We start from the raw sequence: 18,202 nt of genomic DNA on the forward strand, positions 1-18,202 counted from the left end.
AGAGTAGTAGATGTTACTAATTATTTTAATACTGTCTTGCTATAAACTGTTTAAATTTGTATTGCTCTTACCATATTTGCTCTGCCTTGACATTAAACCTTTCATCCAGTACTTTCCAGATACATGCACAATCCTCATGTATGAGGCATTAAGGGCTCATTATTGGGAAATTCAAACAATTCAAAGAGCTAACAATAACATAATCCTAAAGACACTGGAGTGGAACACCGTTATTGTATTAAAGAAGTAACCATGTTTGACTCTGAATTAGCATACCACTCTGAAATCCATCTTAGGAGAAAAGAAACCCTAAAACAGGCAATGAATCGGTATCAAGATCTGAGTTCTAGTCCAAGCTCAGAAGTGTACTTTTTGGGTTTCTTTGGGTAATTAATTTTGCCTCTATTTCTTAGTGTCACCAGCTATAAAAACAGAAGTGATTTATCTACTCTGTTTTAGAGAATTGTGAGAATGACTTGGATGACCTGAAAATGAATGAACTCCTTGGACAAATCACAATAAAGTTACAATTATTCAAGTTCAGTTGTGGGGTTAAATGGAACAATTCACTCAGAGGACACAATGTTTGATTGAGAACATTCTTAATTTTATTTTCTTTAATTTTATAAAATACATTTTGTAAGATAAGTTTCTAAAAGTTTATCTTTATGTGTGTTAAAATTGAAATTCTATATCAGAAATGAAGGAAACTCTTGCAGTTGATTAACTCTCTTCATGTGTGTATATGTGTGTATGTATGCCTGGGAGGTTTTCAGGGAAGGGTTGGTTATTTGTTATGTTATTAAATCAAAACAAAACACAAGGTATGGATTACTTCACTTTCATTGATCTGGATTGGTTTCTTACAGAACCTTTTCTACCTCCTCCCTTTATGCAGCCTGGAAGCTTATCTGGTATACCGGTCTAAAAACAAATATCAAGCGTCTCTGTAAAGATCTTACATCTCCTTAAACATTGCTGAAACCACTTTGGGGGGGGGGGGGAAATATACAACTCTTTACAACAAAAGAGCCCCCTACGGTCATACCCATAAAATCTTTCCTTCAATAATAACCAATCAGCCTTTTATCCTTTAACCCAAAGTTCATAAACAAGAAAGAGAAGACCGAAACCTGGGATCTATTCGGGTTTCAAAATCTTTCCACCTTTCCTTTTCTGTGGAAGCTTGCCAACTGAATAGCTGACAGCTGGAGTATTCAATTATGTGATCTATACCAGGAGAGAATAACATGTATGTTAAATCTGACTCTTTAACAGGCCAAGGTAACATTGCTAAATCAAATCATCCCCAACTAGCTAGAAAGAACAATCAGCTGATGATTAAAATAATAGGTTATTCAAATTGAGATTCAAATTCACCAAATCTGTTTCTGCAAAAGGCAGAATAATTTATAGAAAATTCCAGTAGGTGTATGGAACTAGCCAATTTTACCTATCATTTGTTATGTTTAATGTCCAATTTTCATTTGTTAAAGAATCATATTCAAAAAATCATTCTCCAGACCTTTCTGATATAACCCCAACCAAGTGATAAACAAACTGAAAAATGTGAAATGTGAATCGGTCTGAAACAAATCAAGATCTTCAAATTACCTACAATGACTGAATGGAAAATACCCTATGAGAAGAGCACCATTGTGAAGATATGACAGAGGCCAGAGTACACAACTAATGAACAGAAAAAAGACATGCTATCCAAAGAGTTATCTATCCTGTGTCTACCAGAGGGCTGGCTCAGTTTACACCATTAACCACTAGCAACTGCTATTCCTTAAGCTGGTCTTTTTTCATCTGAGTTAGTTTTTCTCTATTCTCAGCTCCTTGGAAACCACAGGGTTGTCATAGTAGCTGTTCTCAAGGAGAAAGGGGTGAGAAAATGTTGACAAAACCCTGTTTCTTTTCTCTAATGAAGTGTAAGGCCAGGTACCCCCTCTGTCTACACAGACACTACGCTCCCTTATGCTATAAGTAAGGTTGGCTGAGTTAGGGCTTAAATAGTCCTTCACCATTGGGGTCAGTGCTCTCTTTCTATGAGTGAAAGATCCTTGCTTTGACCCCCTTCTCCCAGCTGCAATAGGTAGATTTGGGCAAATGCGCTTATTGTTTTACTGCCATTCTCTATTTTTTCTTCTATCTTCAGTGGTAATAGGGAGACAGGAATGAGTTCTCTGTTTTGCACATCAAGGAGAATATATTTGGTCCCTATAGATGGTAATGGGGCCAGGTACATTCCTTCTCTCTACCTGAGCATCTTTATTTCCACTTTGTTTCCATCAGTGGAAGTGCCCTTTGAGAAGAAAACACTCCCTGGTCCTCAGGAGATGCTTGAAAGTTGAATTAGAGCCTCCATTTCTTTGTGACTTGTAGTTGGGGAGTCACCATCTTAAGCATTTCCCATTTCTAGCAGGAACCAGCTGTGAAGCAAAATGACTAAAAGAGGTACATAAGAGTGGAGAGTCCACAGAGAGACATCAATCACCACAAGACTCTCCTTTCTTGTTACACTCATCAAGTAAGAAGGCCAGTCAGTGGCAAAGGCAAAGAGTTAACATGGGAGACGCAGCACTGTAGGCTGTGTGGTTAGAGCCTTGCTATTAGAGAAAGGGAGGTTTCTACAGGCGATCAGAACTTGGTGCCTCGGCCCATGAGTTTAAGGACAGCAAAGTTGTAAGTGGCAGCAATCATGAAGGTAAGCTGTAAGGAACAGAAGAGAGAATATGAGTGAGAGTAGAAAAGGAAGCTTTCTCCCTCCTCCAGTCCTTTCAGGAATGAGGAAGGGATGAAATAAAATAATAGCTAAATAAAGGAAAAATCCCTGTTCTATAAAAAGCAGCATGTCCCAGGCTTTTGTCCTTCCTATATACTTGACTAAAAGTCCTCTCTGAATCATTTCCTTCCAATGGCACAGGCCCAGAGAACCAACTCGACAAGGATTTATTCCACACCTATACTGGGCCTAGCACTGACTTTTCCTAAAGGAAAAGTAAATAATACATAGATCTGCCATCATCGTACCCACATGTCTGAGTGACCTGGAATCATAGGGTGCTTGCTGCAGACACACAGCCACACCATGCAACACAGCCCTCCAGTGCTTAGTGCATCAATTTATTTTACAAAATGAGAAACAACTAGACTTTATAAAAGCCTCAGTAGTTGGGGCCAAGAGTTCTGTGAGCTTATCCTTGAACATTTCACCACTTATTCAGTGACTTCAGATAAATTCCCTCACTCTTCATTGCCCTAGGTTTTTAATGTGAACAATGAATGCACTACATTGACACTGCTGTTACAACACCACTGGGACTTGGGACATAAAATCACATTACAGCAATAACAGTTTTCATACTGTTAGGGGGTCCTTCTGGTATTTTTAGGAGAATAACTAAATCCCTTGGAGAATGGACAAGATGGAGTCATATTTACAGTATATAGAATTCCAGACTTTAGAATATTATGTTTAGTAATGTTTCACTGTTCCTGACACTGATCTGACCAGGATATGTTGAGAATTAACTGTAATGTATGACTGCAAAGCATTTGGCAATATTACATGCTCTGTAAATTCTAAGTATTATCATTCTTGACTATGAATCTCTTACCTCTTCTTTCCTCATACCATTTTTCTTGTTCCTGTCTAATTTCTGAAGTTTTTATGCCTTGCCAACCCAAAGTAGAACTGTACACAGTCTCTATACTTTGCTGTATCTTCCCAGTAGCTTCTCTCCAGCATTTCAGTTAGAAGGAGTCTATCTTTTTGCCTTTCAGCATAGCTGGACCCCAGCTATTACAGGACCACTTATTTGCCAAGATCATCCAAAGACAACTCACCAGCGAAACCAGTGTGGCTGCAGCCCCCACAAACGCAGCAATAAACAGGTGGAAGGTCATTTGGAACTGCAAGAAAATACAAAAGGAAGAAGTGTTTCTTGCAACAGTAAAAATATGCCCTGCTATAGATCATGAACAGAGCTTTCTGAATATGTGTTGATATCTTTCTGTGTGTTAATTCTGCATCTCTAAGTTGTCACCTCCATGAGTGTAAGCCTACCATTCCTAAGTGTACGCCATAATACCCAGAACACAGAATACTTATGAAATACTCATAAAATATTTTATTCAACTGGTTCCTTACAATTGTGCCCAGGACCCCAAAATTTAAAATCAACATTTTGTTTTCAAATAAATTATTCACTGCCTTCTTCCTCAGGATAACTTTTATTCCTCTTCTTCATTTGTATATAATATCTGGTCTCTATACAGTGTTTTCCTTTTTCAAATGTACTGCTTTTTACTTCTCATTAGAGATTAAGAAGTTCCAAACTGAAAGTTTGCAAAACCCATGAATATCTCTATGCACAATCCATTTTCTTCATAAGGTTTTTAACTAAAAGAATGAAAATTTCCATTTGGGGGACTTTACCATTAAGTTCTTATCTATACCTAAAGCTACAAATTACTCTTGTAAGGGAGGAAGTCTTGGAATGGAAGGCTATCTATGCAGCTCTAGGGAACATACATATTTTACTATCTATGGTCATTGGCTCAGGCACACTAAACCAATATTTTGTAGAAAACAATCTGCCAACTCAAAATCCAGCAAAGAAAAACTGTGGTCTTTAAAAGTAGAGGCCATGGGTAGGAATTTGTATGATACTAGCCATTCCACTGTAAAGTAACCCAAATGGCTCACTCACCTCAGCTGTTTTGCAGATGGACAGAAGGTTAGAGCCACACACCTTGCCAGGGAAAGCATTCCATGGGAGAACACCTAAGTAAGATACACAAATCAACCAACGTGAGCTTCATGGAGTTGTGGGGCTACATGAAGAATTTCCTTCAGAGTCCTTCTACCTTTAATCATCCTGACTGAAAATTGGATCCTACTAACAATCAGGATTGTCTTTTTTAAAGATTTACCAAAAAATAGAAGGTGGTATTGAACAATTGTGAAATCTTGTGTTTGTTATTGAAATGTACTGCTTCTGGGTTGGGAACAGCAGTCAAACAGGGTAGAGTAGTGTGTACAGCCAAGAAATCTCCCCCCACTTCTGAGAAGTTTCTTTCCAAAGGAAGAAATCTCTCCAGTTTCACTGGAGAGGGAATAATAAACTAAGGTCCAGGCATCCCTCTTATTTTTCCCCATAATTATCACCCTTCTTACCCTAAGACTTAGGGCCTAAGTAAAGAACCAAATTAATAGTGCTTCCATAAGGGGGTTGAGAAACCAAGGCACCCATGCACTAACTCACCATACATTCTGGCATCAGCACAGAGGCTGCCTATACTGGCAGAGGTCTTGCTGGGGGAGGCAATAGACTGGCAGGTGGTCCAGGTGTTGAAGTAAATGTACACAGGCACAGCAGAACAGGCAAACACCAGGAGCCACACAACGGTCAGGGCATAGGTAATGCCCACAAACTAAAACAATTGACATGGTGTGGTTAGAAATGAGCATTAGCCTGTAGACATTGAAACACAAACTGGGAGATCCTGGAGTGATATGTTCCAGAAATGGAATCGGATTCCAAGGATCTCCACCAAATGAAATTAGTAAGCAGGGCATCTCTGCCAATGTCATTGGCAGTATCTACTAGAGAACTAGCCCTGAGTGTGACAGAGGGTAACAGGAATGGGTGGGGGTTGGAGTGAGAAGGATCCCTGGGTTAGAGAGGCTTCAGGAGATTTGTTGGGCAGATAAGGTGTAAAGAAATCAAAATAGATCTTGAAAGAATGTCGTGCCATTTCTTGCCTTAGGCTGAGCTTAGAAAATGTTCTTATCACAGAACTTTTGATCCCTAGTCATTGAACAAAGCCAATAGGAGATTTAAATTTCAGATTTAAAAAAACACGCAAACTTTTCTAAGCCAACTGCTGACCACAAAAGATATCACCACAACCCACAGATGTTTAGCCCCCAAAGGAATCTTTAACTCTAGAGGCTGAAAACCAATGTGTGTTTCAATAGAAGCATGGGATAGCCCACAGCCAAAGATGAATTGTTAAATATGTAGATTTATCCTAGTTCCCTAAGGGATCTCCAACAGTGTAAGATCCCAGAATATTGTGAATTCCACCTTGGAGTCAATTATTTAATTTCCATGATCCACCCTCCCTCTCAGATTAGCTACCTATGTTTTAGTCTCATGGGTAGCATTTTAGACTCTTGGGCAGTCAGATCTACTCTTGCTGTGGTCCCTCCTATGAGAGGAGTAAAGGGATACCAACAGATGGCTTAGGAATGGTCTGATCGTACAAAGCATCTTACAAAAGTCATGCTTTTCATTTTGAGATTAATTTTTCTAGGGAACTTTTCAAAGGTGAAGCTAAGCCAGCTGGGCACCACGTTCTTCCTGACCTCGTTCGGCTGTAGCCATCACTTCCTCACTAAAAGGCCAGGCACCTGGAGAGGACCCAGCCTTGGATGAGGGTGAGGCCACAGACTCACGCCCAATTGTCCCCCACCCCCTGTTATTGCCACAAAATCCTGAGGATGATCACCTTGTCGGGATGTCCTAGCCATTTTCCCAAACAATGACACACCCGCTCCAAAGAATGAGCTTGATGTTGGCCTCTGGAACCCCTCCCCTTCTGGCCCCCTGTTACCGTTGCGCTCAGGCCCTTGCCGCAGATGGTGGTCTTGTAGTCGCCAAAGATCTGCCTGACTGCACCCGTGGTGTAGAAGCCCTCAGCCAGCAGGAGGGCCCCATAAAGGAAGAAGAAAGAGGCAGTTCCATAGATGACATACTGGAAGGCATGGATCCTGCATTAACAGACAGACAAATGAGACCAGAGAATCTTATTAATTGAGGTACCAGTTCCCTTCCTGCATAAATGAGGTGGACTCTTGAGGGGGCACTTAAACAAGGTTAGGGAGTCTTTAGAGGGATGACTAAGCTCCATTTCCATACTTCCACTTTATCTGAATTGAAGTAAAAGGAAGATAGGGAGCCCAGCCGGGCGTGGCTCAGCGTTTGAGCATCAACCTAGGATCCAGGCGATTGGGGTTCAATTCCCGGTCAGGGTACATGTCCAGGTTGCGGGCTCAATCCCCAGTCCGGGGCGTGCGGGAGGCAACCAATCAATGACTCTCTCATCATTGATGTTTCTATCTCTCTCTCTCCCTCTCCTTTCCTCTCTCTGAAATCAATAAAGATATATTTTTAAAAAAGGAAAAAAGGAAGATAGGGAGTGTATGGCCAGAAGCACATGCTCCTCGATCCACACCTTGTTTACCCTGTGACCTGAACAACCAGAGCCCTACTCTCCTTTACCTGACCTTTCAGAGATGTTCCCTCAGAGGAGAGAGGAGCTGGACAAGAAAAATGATGAGGAAACAGGAGTCTAACTTGCTCTAGGAATATGGGAAGCTAGTACTGGGCCTGAGCATCCTGAAGTGGTGTGTCAAACCCAGAACAGTGGCCCTACTCTGTCCAGTCATTATGCCTCCCCGAGTTCTCTATACCTACCACTTCGGAGGCTCCAACTCAATGTTAACCCTACTGAGCAAAAGTTAGAATGCATGGAAAAAAACAATGGCTAAGGAGTGGGCTAGCAGGCAGGCAGACCCCTCCTTTCTGAACTTGGCACTTTCCCCTTATTTAGGGGTTCAGATATGGCATAAGTGGAATCTGCACACAGAAGAAAGACTCAGGAATTCTTTCCAGTGCCACATGAATCCACTACTTGTCACTAAGTATGAGTTCTGTTTCTCCAAGATGAAGAGAGAGAGAAAGATAGGAGTTTGTGTGGGATGACAGGTACTTACACATTGATGAGATACTCATAGTCCTGGTAGTTTTTGGAGAAATAGGTCTCAATTAGTTTTTCTGTACCAGTGAGGGCTTCATGTCCACAGCCACAGAACAGTGCCACCCCAAAGAAACACAATCCAGTGGCCACCAGGGAGGCAAAGGGCGCCCCTACAAGACATCTTGCACAGCACTCTAACAAACCTGGTGAAGAAGGACAGGAAACAATCAGGAATGTATACAATAGGAAGGTCATGCCACTCATACCTCTCTGCCATACCAGTCAGACCCTGCACTCACATACATGGATGGAGTGTCACTCCAGGGCCTCAAAACAGGAGAGTCTAGAGCCTTAGGCTTCTGGAATGTGAGATTGACCCCAGAACCATATTTTATTCTATTCTTGAAAATAAATCCTTACCTTTAATTCCCAGAATTTTGTGGAGGAGGGATGTTAATAATCAATCATTCAAGTAGCAAGCCAGCGAGATTATGCAATCATTCTCTCCTGTCTTATCATTCTGATTTGTTTGTTTTAGTCATTCATCGACTCTTATGGAGTACCCACTATGTGCCTAGCATTGTGCTAGGTATTATGTGAGATGTGAAGACATAAACAATAGTTTCAGCTGTATGGGAATCTTGTTTACTGAGGAAGAAGGAGTTAGGTAGACCTAATATTTTCAACTAATAATTCCAGGCAGTCAAGGGTTACAAAGGGTTAATGTACTTAGAGTTCCAGGAAGGGATGAGTGCAGTCCAGATATATCAGTCTTGTCAGGTAAGATTTGGGCTTTGAAGAGCATTCCAGGTGGGGGGAACTTTGGAAATTGCATGCTTCTGGATATTCCTGAGCATTGTGTGAATGTGCTGCGTGGAATGCTTGATTCTTCTTAGTCTAGATATGTGGAGAGCAGTCCAAAGGGATGGAGGGAACTAGCAGAGGACAGGAGATGGTAATGAAAGAATTACTATTGTTATTCCCAGTAATAAAAATGCTAAATGATTTTTGAACATTTTGCGTGGCTGATTTGTCACCTTATACTGCAGCTTAGTCAATGTCCCCATCCTCAGTCTTACACTGCACTTCTGTCAAAATAGCTACAAAGAGACTTTATACAAAGACAGCAAAGCATGAACTATGTTTCTGGCATGACAAAAACACACTGGGGCTTAGAAACACAGGTATCTTAAAGTGCTAACAGTCCCTGGGATCCCCAGACCTACTGAGAAACAGAAAAGGCACACAGGAAGCCACAGGCTCCAAGAGCAGCTGTGCCCCAAGTACTAGGCCCATGCTCTAAGGTGTCACATGAGTCAAACTCAACAAATTTCAAGTAGATGATTGACTAGAAGGGAAAAGGATGGCTCTCTTTGGCCCCTTGGCCTGATCCCCAAAAGGTAGGAGAAATAAAAATGTTAATCTCTTCAGAAAAGAATCCTTTATATGTATGCATATATAGATATACAAATACACACACAGAATTTATATATCTATTCATATATCATATAATATATAGATATATTTGAATTATTTTGTAATTTTGTATATTATATGTATATATGATTTGTACATATATACATACACAAATAATCAGCAAGTGTGCTGGAAAACTGCTATTTTGGAAAAGCATGTTGGGACTTCTCATAAAAAGAAAATAAACTGTATTAATTTTTAGATTTGGATTTTTATACAAAATTCACTTGTCTATACCAGGGTACCAGGGACTAGAGGAGTCCTTTGTCTGACCCTCTTAATACTGGTACAGTTTCTTTTTAGTCTTGAGTGCTTGACCATCTGTTGATTTGCATGGTAGAATTGCATCAATGTGAACAGGTTCTGAAGGACCAAATTACCTCTATCATGGGAAAGTTGAGGTAGACACATTTGTCTCTCTTCTCAGAGCCACAGAATGAGTGAGTCCTATACCCACCATCCCCTAAAATGGCAGCCCTTCCTTGGTCCTCAAAGAGCCTCTTCCTCAAAAATTCTTGCATATCACACCAGAGATTAGACTTGGAAGCCCAAATCAAGCAAAGTAAGTAGTTAGCATTTGCAGCAGTACTGAATTTCTTCTTCAAGAACTGAAGTACTGTTGTCAGAAAACTTAGCCTCTATTGGAAGCAATCTGTAACTGTGATGCCATAAGTCAAGGCAGAATTTACTTAGCATAAACTTTGCAATTGTGCTCGGTAAGAGTGTCTCATCAAAGCGAGCCCATGGTGTGTGTATGTATGTGTGTGTGCACATGTGCACACACATGCATACATGCAATGTGCACACACATGTATGTGTATACCAGAGAGAAAAACACAGCATTTGAAATTGATCATTATTCTTAGGAAACATTCCAGAAATTTCACAACAGGTTAAGATACTAGATATATCTTGTAAGTCAAGAAAAGGAGCTTGGAAATAAACAGTGCTGCCATTTTCTTTCCCTGTCTATCCAACTCTTCCCCACCCCCAAACTCTTAGACTCTTCTAGTAAAGAAGGTCTCTGAAGCCTGGAGGTGGGGGGAGGGGAAGGTCAGTGACCCCACTGTTCCCTCTCTCCCTAGCACAGGGTCAGGGCTTGGACAGAGCCCTCCATAGCTCCCCCAGACAAAGAAGCCTTGTTTTTCCCAGAGATCTCAGGATCCTCATTGGCATTCTGCAGGGGCCCACAGGCCTGGGGGTGGGGAGGGGGTCATGCCCAGAGAACAATAGCAGAGCTGTTTGTTTAGAGTAAGGAGAGCCATCCACCCTAGCTAGTGACTATCCTGTGCCCACTCACTCATCCCAGCTTTTTCACCCTGGGAAGGGCTAAATGGTGGTGCAGGTGTGATCAGGGATGGAGGAACTTGAACTCTTACTAACCAGAGAATTCCACTCTAAGTTTTAGCTGATACCCACTCCAGGGTTGTAAAGATGAGGGAAAATCATCTTTAGTGTATCTGATCCCTTGATCATCATCCACATAGCCAGAGAGTGTCTTTTGTATTGTTCTTACTGGGTGATAGAGGGCTAAACCTTGGGAGCAACTCTGAGTCACCAACTGATACTCTTCACATCCATTTTTCATCTATTTTCTTAGAGCTCAAATAACAAGTTCTTTTCTGCTCTACTGCCACTCAAAGCAAAGGACAAGAAGGACATAGGTTTTAATGAGTCTTTAGTGTGGAGTCGGAAATAAATGGCCTGAGATAAATCTATCACTGTTTAGCTATAAACAATTCAACAATATTGGCATAAGCATCAGATGCCCATCTCTTCACAATTGAAGTGAAATGTTTGTTCTGGGGGCATTTAAGTTCATCAGAAGTGAAGAATCTGTCAGTCTGTCCAAGTAAAAAAAATCAAATTTTGGGTTCCAACTGGGAAAAACTCAGAACATACAAGATATTGTGTCTTCATCAAAGTAGCTAACCATCAAAATATTCTGAGTAGGGTCCATTAGGTACACTTTCATTTTTCACAGCCCAAGAAGTGTCCATGGGAATGTGAGGACAAGAGCCTTAAGCCACAGGCTCTCCATTTCAGAACCCTTCATGGTTGCAAGTGTATTGGTGTGATTCAGGAAGGCTGTGAGGGATTCTGGAGAAGTTCCTTGTCTCTCTCAAGAGACAGTCTCACATTTTCCAGGCTAAGTACAGTCTGCAATATAGTAGAGTTGGCATTAAAAAATTATATAGTAATAATATTACCCAATGCAACTCAGTTGGATTAAACCAACTAACTTTGACCAGAGGTCATAGAGAAAAATAATGACACTCCCAGTGTTTTTCTTTCATTTATGTTTATGTAGATTCGGTACAGTTATTAAGCACATTAGCAGTAACCTACATCCTATGAGAAACAAAAGGGAAATATAAGGCCCAGTCCCTTTCTTCAAAGACCTTTCAGTCTTGGAGAAAACAAACTTATGTCTGAATCAAAGACTAAAGCTACCTTATCATCTTGTATTAAAATGTATAGAACCAAGTCCTGTGGACAAAATATAAGCAAAGGGGAAATATTCAGTGTTGGCTAGATTTATCTGCAAACTCCCAAAACTAGTCTAATCAATCTGTGATAGAACTTCAAGCCCTTCTCACCAATGCTTTTCACAAGAGTCTAACAAAGATTGACAGGACTGTTGTGACTCTTATTCAGGTCCATGTCCATCCAAGAGACTGTTGACCCTGATGCTGTCTTTTTAAGCAGGAACCAAGAGCTCCCAAGCCCTCCCTCCTTTCCCATGACCCTGGGCATGCCTCAAGGACCAGCTCCATGATGGTAATTCAGTGTGAATCTGGGAGCTCATCAAAGGGAGGAGAGGAAGGGCCTCAGAAAGGGATGGTAGAAAGAGACCAATTGTGCCTTGCACAATTCCCAGCCTGTCCCTTGAATCCAGCTGACAAAGGGAGAGATAGAACCCTATACAACTGAGCTAAACAACAGGCAGACTCATTGAGTAAAAAACTGGCCCTATCTCCCTAGGTCTCTAATCTGCACTTACCCTCCTCCCAGAACCCACCCCTTAACCTCACCCTGTGAACAGAGGCCTCCTTGATCAGGGCCTATAAGCAGTTGACAGGGCCAAGATACTAGAGCAGCCGTGACTGGTACGGGGGATGGATGGGGATCAGTGGGTGGGTTCTAGGAGTAAAACAACAATCATCAGGAGGTACCAGCGACAAAGACTTTTGCTTCTGGCCTTATCATGGTCGGACAAAGCCCTGCCTATAATCTTGTCTTTCTTAGATGAAATCAGTATTTATACCACATTCAAAGGCTGGAAAGGGGCCCTACAGTCACTGGAGCATGAAAATCCAAGCCTGCTGGATAGACAAGTCATGTGGACGGAGTTAAATCAAAAGGGATCTCAGCCTCCTCTTTGAATGGGTATTATTATTACCATGGCAACAGCATCTGGACCACCTTCTTTCCTATACTCCCTGATCCTTCTCAACACACACACACACACACAACCAATTTATGCCCAAACATTGAAGCTTTATTGTTAAACTTTATCCATCACACACTGTCTTCACCTTGACCACATATGGGAAGGTAAAAGAAGCAACTGACACTAAGCTAAGAGACAACAGTTTCCATACCTTATTCCTTAGGTCAGTCTCCTACCAATTTCTCCTCTCTTCTTCATTGCATGGTAAAGCTGATCTGGGGAACTTTGTTGTCTTTCTTGGAATCTCTCTGACTCTTTTTCAGAGTCCAGCCTGGCAGAGAGCTTAGAGGCCAGCACAGAGCCGAGAGAGCACCCTTAGGACCATTTAAAAATAGCCAAAGAGGAATTAATCCATCAGTACTTGCTGAACTTTTGATGTAAGTTTGGCACTGGGTAGGCCCTGACAGTGGTAAAGGAAGGAAAAGCTGCTCTGTTTGCCTGCCATGGCTGCGGTGACCCTTCCTGATCATTTCACTGCCCTGACTAGATCTTCCCTGGATCTAAATTTCTGTGGGCAAGGAGGGCCTTTCTACTCTTGCTTTCTTTCAAGACTAAACTATACCCTGATGATGGTTTTCTGGGCTTCAGGATAATACACAAAAAAGCAACAAGAGAAAAAATATGCCACTGGGGTTCTGCCTTGATGGGTTTGAAGATTATATTTCCCCCCACCCACCCATCTCCCAGGGGTTTCTTGGGCCTTGTTACTACTTAGATAGCTTTGAGAGAATAGTTCTAGTTGTCAGGCTGTTGTGTAAACTGGCTTTCCTAGTGCAGAGCCAGGATGAAAGCCCCTCAAAGCAGAACAGATTTCTGCTTGGCTCTAAGAGCTCCTCTGGTTTCTTTTTAGCTTCTGGCATTCTTGCAACATTCTTGGTGTCAGGGTGAGATTCAGTTAGTCTTCAGGCATTTTGTATAACTGGACCCCTGCTCTGCCTCCACACTTTTTGCTTGGGCTACACCCACTTACTCTGAGCCAGCCAAAACTATACTGCTCAGCAAACAGCCACCTTTGGAAGGAAGCATCACAGTCTGGTTACCAGGATAACAACCACTGGCTTACAGGAGCCAATGTTTTGCTGTTCAGTAATGGCATTGTGTTACTGAGCAGAGAATAATCAGCTACTGCTCTTTGGCTCTTTTCTGGTTCCATTGTTATCCCAAAGACTCATTTGGAACACTCTCCTCCCAAGTCAGGACAAGGTTTAAAGAATTATTATTTCCCCCATAAACCTTTTGTGTAGATGCTACTGAATTCAGTGTTCCTCTTTGTGTCCAATCCTACAGGATTCTATATGGTTGAGGTAGTTAGCTCCATGTTCCTGGAGGTGAATAAGAAGAGGCTGTAGGAATGTTTAATTGGCTGTTGTAAAAGGGACTACTGCATTAAGATTTGGCTCAGACAGCTTCTAAAGTTCCTTCCAACCACAGATTTCATGATATAATTTGTCTACTACAATTGTTAAATGCCCGTACACTTTCATACCCTGAGGAAGTAATATTCAGCACCCTTCTTTACTCCCTCTCTATTTTTAAATCACAACCTACCCAAACAGCTGCCCTGACATCAGGTAGGTTTTTTGATGTTACCTTGGGCAGGAATTGAGTTTCTCCAACATTCACCTCTCACCTGGCCACACTCAATTGATCAAATGATTCTTAACCAAGTGCACAAAGTGCAGACAAAGAAAACCCAACCACTTTGGGGAAAAAATGAGAGTCAGCCTGTACATGAACTATTTTACAATAATTGTTATTATCATGATTTACAATGAGTATACAGCTTGGCCACTTTCAAAGGACTTTCACATCATTATTACTTGATTTTCACAACCTTGAAAGCAGACAAAACAGTTATTGTGATGCCCATTTTCCAGAAAGAAAAGTGATAATTCACAATGACCTACCCAAGGTCATGAAGTTTATATGTGGCAGATCTGGGGTTTAAACTTGGTTGTATTGACTTCTAATTCAGTGTTCTGCCTTCTTAATTATCCTACCTGAATACGTGCTGAAAAGATCTGTTTTGATGTTTCAGGATAAAACAACCTAAAAGCTGACACCAGCTTAATAGAGTTGAAAACCTATCTTCCTAGATGTGGCTGGAGTCTTCTTGATACTATGTTTGATGATGAATACATAAGGCAATCGATTCTCATTTTATTTAGGATGCATTCAAGCTGCTACTCTTGTTTTGCCACTCATAAACAATGTCTACATGTCTCTGTGACATCCTGTGTGGACAAAGATCCTTGTGCTCTGCACACCTTGCTCTGAGTAGACACTACCACAGACCAGACCTCATAGTTTTTCTCTTTGTTCATAGAACATGGAGAAGCCCTCAGTACTCAACCAAGTCAACCAGACTCCCAAAGTCCCAGCAGCCTCCTTGTCATAGCAGGGATTTAGAGTTTGGACTATGTCCTCAGGAAGTCTAAGTCTGTGATATTTGCTAGGAATGGCCATCCACACATGTGTGCATGCATGCACACGTACACACACACACACACACACACACACACACACACCTACTCATATCCATTCCCCATGGTAAAGTCATTGTAGACTTTATTTTCATTTTCTGAACTTAAGATTGGCCTCCTTGGCCATGGTCAAGCCTGAATACATCTTGCTTCATTCTCCAATTTCCAATTATAGCTAAACAGGGCTCAAATTTTGTATCAAGCAAGGGGTTATTTTGTACATCTGACAGGTACCCAACTATCAGTTGCCTCCAGCAGAACCAGGGATGTCAGCTGATCTGGCCATAACCAGAGCCTGGGAACCAGGGGAAAAGAAAAGGTAGAAGGAAGTGAGGGGAGAGGAGGACACATGACCATATCCAGCCCACTGGGCACTCTCTCCAAGGACTTGTGGGACTCTCCACATGCTGCTGAAATTTTTTGAGAATAAAGCATCAATCTCAATACAGCAGAGACAGAGTTAATCTAATTGAGTGCTAAGGAATTTAAAACAACAACAACAAAAAAACAAAAAAACAAGTGCCAAAACACAACTCATTTAAACTATTGAAAACTCCCAAACCCCAAAGTCAGAAATACTATTGTACATTCCTGTACCTGCTTAAATCTTCCATGCTAAAGTTTTTGAAACTCACCCATGTCTTTGGGACTCTGACTCCAACTGTAGCTGGCTGGCTAGTCTGCTTTGCGGCTATGTTCAGCTAGAAGGATCCTGGTCTCTCCAGTCTCCTTCTTCGTTCCTTTACTTTTTCTCTCTGAGTATCTTTGTCCTCTTCTCCAGCAATGAAAAGGGCTTTCTGATTGACAGCCAACCCCCTTAAAGGGACAGGCCCACTTTCCTCCCCATCTCCTCCTCCCCTTCTCCTCCCCTTGTCTCCACCTCCTCAAGAATACTCCCTTTACTAAGGGCTCCATCTTCTCTTTTCTGCCTTTCACTGCCAATTTTTTTCTTTTTTTTTTTTTTCTTTTTTTTCCTAAGACTTCCCTATGTGGAATTTCACTTTGCTGCAGAGACATTTGGAAATGTGGTTTGGGGCTGAAAATTTTTTTAAAAAGAAAAAAAGAGGTCATGGAATCCTCTAACTGATACTTGTATCTATTTGCTGTAGGATGTGGCAGCACAAGTGTCAGAAGCCACGGAAGTGGTAGCTTTGGCGAGGGGTTAAAGGTAAAAACCTAGATGAGATCTTCTAGAGTCCTTCCGACTCTGGCCCCAACTGCAACCCTCACTCATAGCTGCCCTTGGCCCTGTCTACGTTTCTCTTCTCCCCACTCCTTGGCAAGTAAGTACCCTCCCCCCTACTCAGCTTCAGAAACACAACAGAGAAGAAAAATTTGTCTTTTAAAATAACATCGTCCAAATCCTCCAGCTAAATGAGGACAAAATACAAGCTGTTGATTCCACAAACAGATTGTGACCAAGCAGGGTGAGGCTAGCATTGTAAAATTTTATTGAGAAGATAAGAGGCCCAGAGAGAGGGCAAGACCTATGCAGGTTCACCAAATAGACTAAAGAAAAGGTCAGAGTTAGGAATATGGGTGATTTCTAAGGAGGATAAATGACTTTGAGAAAAGTCAGGAACATGATCTGAGAATCAGGTAGTCAGTATCCCATCCTGAGAATGTAGTATCATCAGAGAACTGAGGCTAGGGTGATGAAAGGCAGGGAGGGTGTGGGTTGGGTTGAATCAGTGAGTGCCAGTGAGGGTGGAGAGAAGGGCAAAGGAAATCTCGTGCTTGCCTCAGAGAATGAAATACTAAGAAAAAGTGATTAAGCAGCAAAAATTTTGGACTAATATATGAAACCTGCCTTACCAATAATAGTTGTTCCTAAAGACTATGAAGATATTTGAGTGCCAAGAGAGATTAGCCTGAGAAGGTTTTCTAAAAGAGGTGAATCTTAACCAGTGTCTAACTAGGCTCTTTGTTATTGTTCTTTATCCTTTCAGGAGCCTCAGAAAGGCATAGATCTCTTGAACTTGAGGCCCACATCCTCCCATGGGTGGCCTGTAAGGAAACTGGTTGACATATAACTGGAGGGGTACCCGTTGGAAGGATTCAGGGAAAGAAGGTATGGGCCCCCAGAATTTTTCCTATGGATTTGCCTAGGCATCGTAGAGGAGAGAAAGGAGGTACTGAGCAGAGCCTAGACTCTTTCTGTGGAGGGAGAGAAGCAAGACGGTGTCTTATAGTTTTCTCTTTGAGCTGTGACCTTGAACTTGTTTCTGGTTTGGGCTCTGCTGTTAGAAAAAGGATAAGTCTTCTACAGATGACCTTGTGTGTCCACCGGGGTCCTGTATCCTGCAGTGTCTGAGGCTTGTTCAGAATCCTAGAACCCTAGATCCTTTTTGCTTTTATATCAGCCCCAAGGAGAAAGGATCCCTGTTAATGCTGCCCCTATTGCAGAATAGTATAGAAGTAGCTTTCCAGAGCAGATAAGACAAAAGCCATATGACTGAGGGTAAAGGGTCTCAGGACACCTGACCTCACCAGCCCTGCTTTCCAGCCATACACTCTACCTGCTGAGGAAGCTGAATTGTAGGATTGTGCCAAAAATTAATTTCTGGAAGGTTCTTGTCAGAATGGCCCTGAAGGAGAGGGAGAACCAAGAACAAAAATTTGTTCCCTCAGCTCTTCAGATGACAGAAGGAACTGAGGGATGACGGAGATGGTTTTTCACAGCTCAGATAGATGAGAGCCCTGTGTGCAAGGGAGATTGCTCAGGCTCAGCCTTCTCATAAATCTGTCCCTGGATTCTCAGTAGCAGCTCTGGGGACTACTCAGAAGAAAAGATGTGTTCCCAATAAACCCAAAGATACCAAATTTTCAACCATGTTTACCTAACACACATTTCTCTTCTCCTTTCCTCCATCTCTATTGCTCACTGTCCCCAATGCCTTAAGATTCCCAGCTCCCCAGAATCCAGTGTATTGCAGTCACTCTGTAGTCCTAACACTCTGTCTCAGCATCCACTAACCACCTCTCTCCTAATCCTTTCCCACAGCCCTCATAAGGT

General features: G+C 41.9%; 1 protein-coding gene across 2 annotated transcripts; it reads right to left on the reverse strand.

Annotated features, from left to right (window-relative positions):
* Window positions 1-587: 587 nt before the first annotated feature.
* On the reverse strand, window positions 588-16,019 carry PLP1 (proteolipid protein 1). Of its 2 annotated transcripts, none has more exons than XM_081126463.1 (7): window positions 15,822-16,019; window positions 7,790-7,976; window positions 6,628-6,784; window positions 5,274-5,442; window positions 4,719-4,792; window positions 3,853-3,918; window positions 588-2,715 (listed from the first exon to the last, which is right to left on the reverse strand). In XM_081126463.1, exons 1-7 carry the CDS (start codon window positions 15,823-15,825, stop codon window positions 2,644-2,646), a joined length of 729 nt encoding a protein of 242 aa, XP_080982589.1. In that variant the 5' UTR covers window positions 15,826-16,019; the 3' UTR covers window positions 588-2,643. The 2 variants fall into 2 exon arrangements, with proteins under 2 accessions (XP_080982589.1, XP_080982588.1); XM_081126462.1 differs by having other exon boundaries at window positions 6,523-6,784; window positions 15,822-15,977.
* Between the last annotated feature and the right edge of the window lie 2,183 nt (window positions 16,020-18,202).

This window comes from Miniopterus schreibersii (genome assembly GCF_964146895.1).
Source record: "Miniopterus schreibersii genome assembly, chromosome: X".
NCBI classification, from domain to species: domain Eukaryota; kingdom Metazoa; phylum Chordata; class Mammalia; order Chiroptera; family Miniopteridae; genus Miniopterus; species Miniopterus schreibersii.